Below are 12230 nucleotides of genomic sequence, written 5' to 3'. Positions count from 1 at the left end.
GAAATCGAGATACAAGGGCAGAGTCAGCTTCTTGGATATAGAATGATGCATCAAGTGTTACTGCAGAAATATAAACTGCGCGTGAGGCGACGTGATGTCATGAATTTGTTGTCTGAAATGAATCCGTCTGCAACTTCAGCTAGGAGGACAAGAAGATTTGTTCGAAGAGTGTACCACTCACTGGGTCCAAACTACGTTTGGCATGTAGATGGATATGATAAATTAAAGCCGTATGGCATAGCGGTAAGCGGGTGCATCGATGGCTTTTCAAGAAAGATTTTATGGCTTTCATGCGGACCAACGAATAATAACCCAGCAGTAATTGCAACAAATTATGTGCTTTGTGTAGCAAAATTTGGGATTGTACCAATGAGACTGAGGACGGATTGTGGAACAGAAAACACCTTGATAGCAGCAATGCAGTGCACGTTGCGCTCTCAAGGAAATGACCACTTCGCAGGTGCAGCTAGCCATGTTTATGGCACTTCTGTAATGAATCAGAGAATAGAATCCTGGTGGGCACATTTCAGAAAGCAACGGTAAGAATATTTATGTATGTATTTTGGTATAGTAAGTGTAGTCGTAACTTACTTAATCAATAACTGCAAAATGTTTATAAATAATGTTAAAAAACAGCTTGCCCCTACATCAGATACTTACTTTATTTTAAATGTGTAACTGCGTGCAGTTTTCCAGTCCATAACCTTTTCAGTGATATATTTTACTGATTGCCCTTCACTGAAAGTTTAATTACACCAGTAAACAAAACCATTTATAGAACGCAATTTAAAAAATGCATCCAAAGCTATATTTAAGTAGCTCTTGCATTTTATTTCATTCAGGTCACAGTTCTGGATGGAAGTCCTGGTGGATCTGAAAGATTCTGGCAATTTCAATGGTAGCCATCAGCATAAATGTTTGCTGCGCTTTGCTTTTCTTGAATTGATGCAAAAGGATTTGAATGAATTTAAAGACCTCTGGAACCAACATAGAATTAGACCCTCGAGGATGTCAGTTTGTCCTTCTGGAATTCCCAATGAGATTTTTAGCCTACCACATAGGTATGAATAAATGGCTTTATGTAAAGCAACAGTTTTGATTCCATTTAGAATAATTAGAAAATATAAAAAAATATCTTGCCAGGACTAAGTTTTCTTTGTTTTTAATCATCAGTAAAAGTAAAGAGCTAAGTCTGTAAGGGTAGAGATACAGATTTTAAAATTGTATGATTCATTTTAAGAATGTTCTCAAGTTTTGACTACACAGTACTCAATTAATTGTATAGACTTCTGAATATATTAGTTTTTTTTTCTTTTAAACATATTACTTATTTGTCTAGATTCCAATCAAGAAACTTTGGATACGTTGTTTCAGAAGAGAAGCTTCATCAACTGGCAACACAATGCAAGGAAATTTGCAATTGTGGAGATGAAACCATACAGGAATATTTAGATCTCATAAAGCAGCAGTACAATTTACAAACTCCACCCACATGGAAATCTGCTGTAGAATTATTTTTGAGGCTAAAAGAAATTTGTAATATCTGAATATTTTGTAGTATGTATCAATTTGGTGTGTTTTTTCTTGTGTATGTCGCAAAGTAAAGTACTATTACTTCTCACTTATTTTAGCTAATATAGTAACACTTTATATTTAAATAAATATATTTTGGGTATTCTCTTTTCTGAGTGCATTTTTTTGATCTTGCATAATTTAAATTAGTTATTCTTCAGCACCATCAAGCATGTACCAGAAACCACCTCAGGACTTGCAAATTGAAACACTAATTGAATTGAATTAATCTTCACAACCATGAAATGTAGTTGCTATGAATTTGTCTGTGTTCCAGCTACAAATATAACAGTAAAAAGACATCAGTGATAAACATTATTTAATCTTTCAACAGTAGATGCACCAATAGTGACAATATAGTTTACAACAGGCATGTGCAACCTTGACAGGACTATGGGCCGGATTAGAAAGTAGAAAGATTACGCGGGCCGGAGTACTTCAGGATATATATGTATTTCTGAAAATCGAAAATGCAAGAAGGCCAAAAAAAAAACAACAAATATTTATTAATATATTATTTAATAAAAACTCTTTATTAATGCGACGATTGAGATTGCATGGTGGTCACAAGCTTATCAATATTAGGAGATATTGTGGACGTGGAAACTCGCAACGTGTTTTCTAGGTGCTCATCAGTAATTCGCGTCCTGGTTTTGGATTTTACGAAGTTCATCCTTGAAAAAAGTTGCTCGCATTTATAGGTGCTGCCAAATAGAGTCATTCTTTTCTGAGCAAAAGCTGTGAGCTTTGGAAACTTGTCACGTGGGAAATAGTTTTTATAAAAGTCAAGTAATTCAATATCATTGAATTTTGATTTCAGGACAAGGTTCTCTTGTAGTTCAATTAATTCCATTTGCAATGAAAGTGGAGCTAGTTCGACATCAACATCAAATGGACAAGAGAAAATTTGCAAGTTTGCTTCTTGATTTTTAAAATCACGGAACCTAGTGTTGAATTCTCCACTCAATGAATTTAATTCATTCGCAAACGATTCACAATCAAAATCTTCGTGGTTCGCAAGTGTGGGAAAATGATAAGTATTGCCTTCCTTTAATTACCTTTCCCAGAGTCAAAGCTTATTTTGAAATGATTTTATGTGTCCATAAAGCTCATGAATCATTTGTCCCTGAGTTTGTAATTTAGCATTAAGTTCATTTAGATGTGTTGTTAGGTCGACAAGAAATGCAAGATCACACAGCCAGGGTTTGTTTTCTAGCTCAGGAATAGGTTTTCCTTTCATGTCCATGAAAAGAGATACCTCATTTCTCAAATCATAAAAACGTTTCAACATTTTTCCCTTGCTAAGCCAACGCACTTCACAATAAAATGTAAGATCTTCATGATCAGAAAGAACATCAGCCAGAAATTCTTGAAATTGGCGGTGATTTAGCGCCCTGGATTTAATGAAGTTTATACATGCAGTTATTGTGCTCATCACATGTGCAAATTTAACTGATTTTGCACATAAGTTTTGCTGGTGTATAATGCAATGCAATACCGACAAATCTTCGGTACTGATTTTGTTACTTGATAATTCGGTTTTTATTTGGGCAACAACTCCGATGTTTGGTCCAATCATCGATGGAGCTCCATCGGTGGATATTCCGCATAACTTTTCCCACTTTAAATCAAATACAGTAAAAAACAGTTTTTACTTCCTGGAAAATGTCTTCACCCCTTGTTGTATTCTTCATTGGTTGGAGAGCAAGCAATTCTTCCGTACAATTGAAGCTAGCGTCAACTCCGCGAATAAATATAGCCAATTGAGCGGTATCGTTGGAGTCTGTACTCTCATCAAGAGCAATGGAAAATGCTTCAAATTTTGATGCAATATTTTTAATGCTTAATTTTATGTCACTGGCCATTTCGTCGATTCGTCGGGTTATTGTCCAATGAGAAAGACTTATCTTTTCCATTTCATGGCTTTTCTCTTGACACAGAACATTCGTGACTGCAGTAAGGCATTCCTTGACAAACTCGCCTTCAGAATATGGTTTTGAGTGCTTCGCAATTTTTTCGCTAACAATAAAACTTGCACGAACAATATTGTCAGCTACATCAGTATGTTTGCGGAATAACATCTGTTGTGCCGATACACATTTTTTCAAATTTTGTATCTTATCTGTTCTTAGTTTACCTTTGTAACTGTTGTAATTAGCGTGTTTTGTATTGTAGTGTCTTTTTAAATTGTATTCCTTTAAAACTGAAATACTTTCCAAGCATATCAAACAAAGAGGTTTTTCTTTCTGCATTATAAAAAAATAATCGTCAGTCCATTTCTCTTGAAATGTATGACTCTCAGCGTCCACTTTTCTCTTCTTTGTTGAAGCCATCTTAATTAGGGTTTGATCAAAAATTCACAAGTATTTGTAAGTATTGAAATGTAGGCCGATATAGCGTGAAACTCGAAACAACATGCAGATAGGTACAGCACTAGCAAAAACCATGAAAAGACTGCGCTATGCTACACACGACAGCAGAGCAGAGAGGTGCAGCAGAGTCAACGACTACGTGACTACGAGCTCTTGCACACTTTAAACGTGCGACAGTTCCGGACGTGCCGTAAAAGAGGGGGAAGCACAATATAAAGTACAGTGGACCCTTGACTTACGAACTCAATTCGTTCGCGAGGGCTGGTTGTAACTCCAGTTGGTTGTAAGTCAAGACTATTTTTCCCATAAGAAATAATGGAAATACCCATAATGCGGTCCGAACCTCCCACTGCAACACTTACTTAACCTTTTCATAATAAAAAAAGGGTTGTATAATGTGCATAATTTACCAAAACACCAATAATTTTTCTAATGTACTAACCAAAAAGTAATAAAAAGTGCCTAGCCTACCAGAAACAACAATTTCATACTGTACTCACCATTTAATTTGACATCTTTGGGCTGCAGGAAGGGAGGAGGATGATAATGAAACTGAAGGCTTTTTAAAGGCTTTCTTTAACTTGCGCTCAGGCATTTGCAATCATTTCAATAGCTTCTTTTGCGTTAATTTTAATCTCCTCCTGCCTACAAGTTATTCTGATGAGAATTTTTCTCAGCATTTCCTTGCGATGATACAAGGAACTGTTTCTGAACTCTTCTGAGACCCCCCCCCCCACTCCCCACTCAATGGGAACGACATGCTGAAGTGCGTCCTGAAGCGCGATTGCCGCGACTGTGGAAGCTTGCTTGTCCATTGCCGGGCAGGGATATCACATGCATATCACCCATCGATATCTTTTCTGTTTGCTTTGGCTGAGAGACTCAGCACAGCTTTAAGCCGGCTGTTGCCCCAGCAACAGATAAACAGTCTTCCATACGGAGTTTGGACTTTGGCATGTCTTCTAGTTGGGGGAGGTCCCAAGAGAGTTTACAAACCTGACATTTTATTGAATGAGTGCCGCATTAATAGGAATGTTTCTGTTTGTTTACAATCGCGCAAGCGGATACACGTGACCGCATTCAGGTCGTAACGCAAGATGTTGGTCGTAAATCAAAATAAAAATTTTGGTCATAAATCAAGTTGTTTGCATGTCAAGCCGGTCGTATATCAAGGGTCGACTGTACTTCAGAAAGCACTGGCCGCATCATACTATCAAAACTAATCCAACAATACCACAAGAACAAACAGGCATCACCAAGAGGGTTAATGGGCCAGATTCCATGATATTTGGAAAAGTCGTCGCGGGCCGTATAAAATCAGTACGCGGGCCGGATTTGGCCCGCGGGCCATAGGTTGCACATGCCTGGTTTACAATATACAATAAACACATGATAAAAACTAATATAACTTGTAGAATTTCATTTTCACTTTTTTCTCTATAGGTCTTTATTAAGTAAAGTAAAAGCTGGTGGAAAGCAGTAGAAGGCTGGGGGGCAACAACAGGCATATCACCGGTTTTGACTAATCAGGAAAGAATGCAAATATAACAATGGTTTATAGTTTAAAATGACGTGACATGTTTGTATCGTTCTCCTTTTAGGTATACTATCCTCCTTGCTACCCAAAAGATTTAATATTTTCTCATGGCTCCTTGTGGCCTTCTGCAGTCTGGCATATAGAATGACATAATCATCACACCTTACAAGTTTTACAGTCAAGCCAGTAGAGGTGCAGTCATTGTTGTACAAAGAGCAAATGGCTGGAGAGAGAAAGTGTCCCTGAGGCAATCCCGTGTTTCTAAGCAGGGACTCTTTTACATGTCTACCCTGTTCCACAGCCTAGAATCTGTTCCCCAGAAAGTCAGATCAGAGGCTGTACAATTGTCCAAGTTTGCATTGGATACATTGTTTTGGAGAGGTTCAGCTACAATGGTGTTAAATAATGTAATAAAATCCTTAAACAGGATTGTAAACTATAAGTACCTTGGCAGTTTGAATAGTGTAAGATGTACTGAAATATTGTGTTTTCTTTTTCTTACTGATGTACAATTAAAGGTTGACAGTAGTTAAACTATTAAATGTTTTTTCTTCTTGAACTTTATTAAGTGTCAGGAAAGGTTAAACAGGATAGACTGTTTCTGTTCAAAAGTTGATTACCAAAATAATTATAATTGAACTGGAAATTGAAGTCAACCATCATAATATTTTATTTGAAAATGAACATTAAGTTTACAAATTTTTGTTTAATAACAACAAGAGCACTTCAATGGTACATCTCATTGAAGCAACATTAACAAGGTTCAAGTCAAACCATTTCAAAAGTATGGTTTAAAACATTACATAATATGAAATAAAAAAAAAAGCTATTAGAAGTATTACATTGTAAAATTTCTATTTACACAAAATATGTATAAACACAAAGCTTAGCAACTTCCTTTCTTTGAAAAATTAACATTATTAATAACATAATTGCAAACAAAATGTAACTGTGCACAACTGATCAAAATGAAATTACGTGAAAAATGATTGATGGAAGATCCTGGTAATTCGGTAATAAAGAAAAAATGTGCATGTTTGCAAAATGAACTGAAGCAACTTTAAATGTAAAATCAGCCAAAAACTTTCAAAAAATAATAATTGACATAGCTAATAATATAATTTTTGTGGAAAATGTAATGAAAGAGCAAGTTCAGGGCTGGTAAAAATATATGATGATTAATTATATCAGAATTTAGTGTTGCCCAAATCCAGGTGAGTTTAGAATACCAAAATTCATATGATACTTGAATTTATCATATGTTTTATGTATGGGGATGCTTAAAAAATTGGTGCATGTTTGAGCAATGGGATATGGCGACTCATTATGCAAGAAATTAACTGTTGGCTTTGGATGGAAGCCGATTGGTGGGATTGAGGAAACACCGGTTGAGAACATGAGGATATCTTCCAAAGATGGTTCAGCAAATGATGTTTTACCTAAGAAAATATAAGAACATGTTAATATCAATTGTTTCACATATTAAGTAACTCATTCACATTGCCCTCTTTTTCATTAAGTCCAAACTTATTTAACATATTAGCACCACATCATTGAACAAAGTACTGGCCCACACTAATTGTTACATATTGATCACCCACACTATTTAACACATTGAGATGATAAGATATCTCTAAACAGCATTCAGATAATTCTTACAACAAAACAATTCATAGAAAATGTTTGTGCCTCTTAAATATGTAATCATTTTATCAGAATGTGTTATCAAAGTTTAAAACTTTGTGATGTATGAAACCTGGAATGAATCTGTAGCACTGTTGTCATTTGATGTTATTACTTCAAGCAGTTTCAACCAGTATTATACATTTTGTGCATAGCATAATGCATGATGTGCATCACATTTAATTTTGTTACTAAATGCACAAAGATGAATTGTACAAATTATCATAACTATTTTTATATGCATATGTTTTGACCAAACTGTTTTTCTTTTCTCTTTCCTTAATATCTGGATTAATATCTTCAGATTCAGTAACTACTGTGCAACCCCAATGTCAGCAGCTTTGTTGCGTTGTATAATTTATTCTTGCTGGTCCCATTCCTGATCACGTGGCATAGCAGCCCAAACGTATGTTTAGGTGTCATATTGTACTGTATATAAAGCTTTGTAAACAAGAACAATCTTACAATAACATCTAATCAATCCAAAACACACAGTAAAAGCAATCTTTAAACATTAATAATAAATTGGAACCACCCTAATAGATCCACACCCTTATTTCTTTGTTGGTTAAGAGATGTGACAACTTTAGTTTAATGCTGGTGAAATAAACAACTAATTTAACAGGCATAAATTCATTAATTAATACAGTAAATGCATAAATTGCTAGCCAGCTAAAAGGGCCTATGAAGTGTAAAAGTTAAAAAAGCAGAAATTGCTTTATTTGTTTATCTTAGTTGTGTGTTTATCAGAAATAAATTATGTGAACGCCGATTTGTATTCTAAACTTGTGGACACACAAAATACAAACTCTCATCCTGTGGACAGAAGCTTGTGTGTCTCCTGCTGCGCTTACATTCAGTGTCGTTTTTTTCATAAATTGTGTAAGGTGAAAATCTACATGTACTATATACATAATTTTACATATTTCATGAAGTATACTAAACAAATATTTTCTCCAATACTTGAATTCAGACCTTCAATATCTAACAAGTAGTCTGCCCAGTATGCAGCTGTCCTCACTTCCTCTTGTCTTCTGTTGCTACCAGGCTGGCTAAACTCAGCTTTAAAAAGATTCTCTATAATTTCAGAAGTTATTTTTTTCTCAGAAAAACAGAAGTATTTCATGAATCCTGATGGATTTTGTTTCATTGCTTCAAGAACATTTAGTGTGGTTAGTCCTTCTTTGAACCTGCAAATAACATATACAAATAAGATTAGGTTATTATTTTTATATACAGCATTTATTTCATACTCTGAATATTACAAGGTGAGTGTCATTAGAAAACAATAAATAAAATGCATTTACCGAGAGAATGAATTGACAATATAGACCAGGAAATGTAAAACCACCTTTAATGCCCAAGGAAGGACATATTCCAGAGAGGATATTTCATTACTGTGATGTACATCATGTTAAGAAAGGTGGTCAGTGTCTGTCAGCCTTACTTTATATAGTGTTATGACTATATAAAATGTTATGGATAGCTTAGCAGCTTAGGGAATGCAGAGGCCCTGACGACATGATACATTTGCCATATGTAACCTGGACAAACAGGGTGATACCAGAAGACCAAAGATATAGTTCACATAAAAAAATATTTATTAAATCCTGAACACAATGCAAGATAAATCATCAACCCACTCCTCCCTAATATGAATGGGATTAGGCAGGTTTGAGAATGTTATGCATGTCACATTGTGAACTCGGTGAAGCATAAAAAAGTTGCCCAAAAACATGGACCGCATACTAATATGACCATCAACACACACCTGTATGTTGTGAAAATTTTTGTGATGTCAACTTCTGAGGATATGTTTCAATAAGATCTGCAGCACTGTTTGCTAGAACCACAGGAGTACAGACGCTAACATTTCTTAGTTTTAGTGCATTTCTCACAGAAATTATAATGTGTCACATTTGCCATTTGCTGATTTGTACATTTCTGAGGAACACTCATAATGAGATACTGTTTCCAAAATCTTTGACATGTCAACAGAAGTAATTGCTATGAACATACAGATCTACAATGTAAATACACTGCTGCAATGTAAACAACAAGTCTTTCTAGCACACACACACACACACACACACACGGATGACAAAACAAGCATTTGGACTTCCCTCTAGCTTTGCTATGTTTGCTGCTAAAACAGGGTTTACTATTTTTTTTCTTTACATTTCCTATGTTCAGAAATAATACATTATAGTGCAAATTAATATGTTAGTAGTACTGATTTTTATTTCTTCAAAAGAATGCCAGCACTATACAAATGACTAAGAAATAGTCACCATTTAAGAGTGACATGTTGGGGCAGTGGAAGAGCTGGTACACTCGTAGGAAGGAGACCTAGGTTTGTGTCCTGGGTCCTCCCTGGATGGAGTTTGCATGCTCTCCTCATCTCTGAGTGGGATTCCTCTGGGTGGGGCTCTGGTTTCTTCCCACTGTCCAAAGACAAATAGGTTAGGTAATTGGTGACACTAAATTGGCTGTAGTGTGTGTTTGATGTATGTGTGTGTGTGTAAGATTGTCCAGCAATGGATTGGCGCCCTGTCAACAGTTTGTTCCTGCTTATTGTCCTATTCTAGCTGGGATAGGCTTAAGTCCTTCTGTAACCCTCGTCTGAATTAACCAGGTTAGAGAATGACATGATATATTCACCATTACCGTATATTCTTTGCTGCTGCTAGTTTATATATGACTAAAGTGATATGGTATATTGTATGTGTCACATTCCTCAGCAATACATGAAAATTTGGATTACCTATTAGTTACTATTTAATTTCACTTTCATTACATTTATTCTGATGAAAATCATGGTGGCAACATGCTCAGCTGGACAAATGTCATTGAATCTTCAATATCTTTTGCCAACTCCTCCTGGGGAATTCTGAGACACTTCCATGTTGGTCAAGAGGCATAATCCCTCTAGTGTGTCATTTGTTCACTTCTAGTTTAATGTAAATGCTACTTCCTCATCTTGGTAACTTTTAGTATTTATAAATAAAGCATTTATTACAACATACCTTTGAATACAAGCAGCATTTCTGGTGAAAAAATACCACTTCAGATAATCTTCCACAATTTTGTCTTTATCAGAAAGCTCCCTGATAACATGGCAAAGACATCCCGCTATCATAAGCATTGTAGCATACACCTCCACTGTACTCCTAAGACATTCCACTGAGGACGATGACTTGATCTAATTCATTTCAAAGTTATAATAAAATGTAACATTAGTAGCATTCAGTCACAAACAAAATAATGCATTTTTAAAATATGAAAAGAATATTGATTCAAAACTTTGCAAACAATAGCATTTGCCCAAAAAGGAACCCAAGGGGTGTTAAACCAACTTTTTAAATTAATTTAACACTCAGATTTATAGAAGCATATTTTGTTTGTTTAGTTGTTTATGTTTTTACACATATTATGTATGGTTCTTTATATACATTATCTGTACACAAATGTTTTTTTTTAAATCTAAATACTTTGTAGAAACTGGAGGCATTATAAAAGTAATTTAGTAATAGCCACTACCAAAGGACATCAAATATTTGATATGTCCATGGTCCTAAAACATTTAAAACAGTACAATACTATTACAATATCTATCTTCAATTACACTGATGACAACAGGGATGCAAAGGAGATCCTATTTATTCCCTGGATTACCCCACTGCATTAACTACCTTGCGGTCTAGGAGACGCACATCTAAGTATGGTAGCCTAATGGAACACATCAGTTACATATACACGGAGCATTTCAAATTAAAAGGGGTCTCATGTATTACATAACACTTTGATTTATTGTATTAAAATCAAAACACATTACAAATAATATGTACTTATATATTTGTATGAAACATGTATAGACACTGACAGAACAAAACAAACAATGTTAGCACAGTGAAATAAATATCTGTTTAGTTTTCTCATAAACAATCCTAATTAATGAAGTATACAATTTTCAAAAAACACTAAAACATTCTGTGGAAAAAGCATTATTGTGTAATATTACTGCATTACTGTGCATTTAAGTCTTTAAAACTTAAATGCATATAAAGTCATATCATACCTTTTGTAGCATCATCTGTATTTCTGGATCACAAACATCTTTTGTATCAGGGGAAAAGATACCTTCACATAAAATATAGTTGAACAAGTTTTTCGAAATGAACTGTGGCCCAGGACCACCATGAACCATGGAGACAGCGATCATTCGCCCAATGATGAAATATTCATCATTATCAAATGCTAAAACAAAAACAAAGTGCCAAACCAGTCACCATATCCATTCAACTATCCATTGCTTAAATTAACTTATTTCAGCCATAGTTAATGCACATTATATAATGGCTACACTGGGCAAATGACAAGAAATCATACACGTACAAGATGTCAGTCCACTACAGGATGTGACAGCTCATAATACTCACCAACACTGTCACAGGTCAAGTATTTTTCAGTTTCCCTTCCTTCAAATAGTGTTCTGTTTTTAAGATGTTGCATTAGGAGTTCTAAAAATTCTCGTTTGGGTCCTCCTGTGTCAATGCCACTGTCCATGTAGCCAGTATTATCACTGAATTTCACTAAAATGGTGTGTGCTGGATCAAAGGACGAACGCTTAAAACCACGTAGAGCTCCATCCCAAATGTCAGCTCTGTTTATATTGAACCGTGAGACTGTTTCAGACTTAATCTGAATCACTAACTATTTTGTCATTAAAACTGTATGTAAAAATAAAAATAGGAGAAAGAAAATTTACTTTTTACAAATAACCAGTATAAGTCAACTACTGAGGAACAATTATGTCAAAAAAGCAATAGTCACACTATCTGTAGGGTATATAACAAGATTTTACTTATTGCTGACAGACTATAAAACACACACGTTAATTCAAAAGATAACCATGAGTTGTTCTAAAGAACACATGATATAAATGAAACAGATATTAAATCATTATTAAATAACAATAATTACCATATTAACTACATTTATTCAGACTGGAAGAGAAAGTGTTACCACAGAAACTTACCAATCAACATTGTGAGCAAATTCATCTT

General features: G+C 34.9%; 1 protein-coding gene across 1 annotated transcript; it reads right to left on the bottom strand.

Moving 5' to 3' along the window:
• Window positions 1–6391: 6391 nt before the first annotated feature.
• Window positions 6392–11808, bottom strand: LOC127528878 (G2/M phase-specific E3 ubiquitin-protein ligase-like). The gene is made up of 4 exons (XM_051930396.1): window positions 11243–11808; window positions 10191–10366; window positions 8140–8354; window positions 6392–6920 (listed from the first exon to the last, which is right to left on the bottom strand). The coding sequence occupies exons 1-4, from the start codon at window positions 11384–11386 to the stop codon at window positions 6676–6678; spliced, it is 780 nt and encodes a 259-aa protein (XP_051786356.1). The 5' UTR covers window positions 11387–11808; the 3' UTR covers window positions 6392–6675.
• Window positions 11809–12230: the final 422 nt, after the last annotated feature.

Source organism: Erpetoichthys calabaricus, chromosome 1 (assembly GCF_900747795.2).
Source record: "Erpetoichthys calabaricus chromosome 1, fErpCal1.3, whole genome shotgun sequence".
In the NCBI taxonomy this organism is placed as follows: domain Eukaryota; kingdom Metazoa; phylum Chordata; class Cladistia; order Polypteriformes; family Polypteridae; genus Erpetoichthys; species Erpetoichthys calabaricus.
Note: the sequence above shows the minus strand (reverse complement) of the source record. Positions and strands in the feature narration are given on the sequence as shown.

Excerpts from the sequence above, each read along its gene's own strand:
- LOC127528878 (XM_051930396.1), bottom strand. The coding sequence starts at position 11,386 with ATGATCGCTGTCTCCATGGTTCATGGTGGTCCTGGGCCACAGTTCATT. Across the intron at positions 8,355-10,190 it reads AATGCTGCTTGTATTCAAAG|GTTCAAAGAAGGACTAACCA; the intron begins GTATGTTGTAAT and ends TGTTATTTGCAG. Across the intron at positions 6,921-8,139 it reads CTACTTGTTAGATATTGAAG|GTAAAACATCATTTGCTGAA; the intron begins GTCTGAATTCAA and ends ATATTTTCTTAG.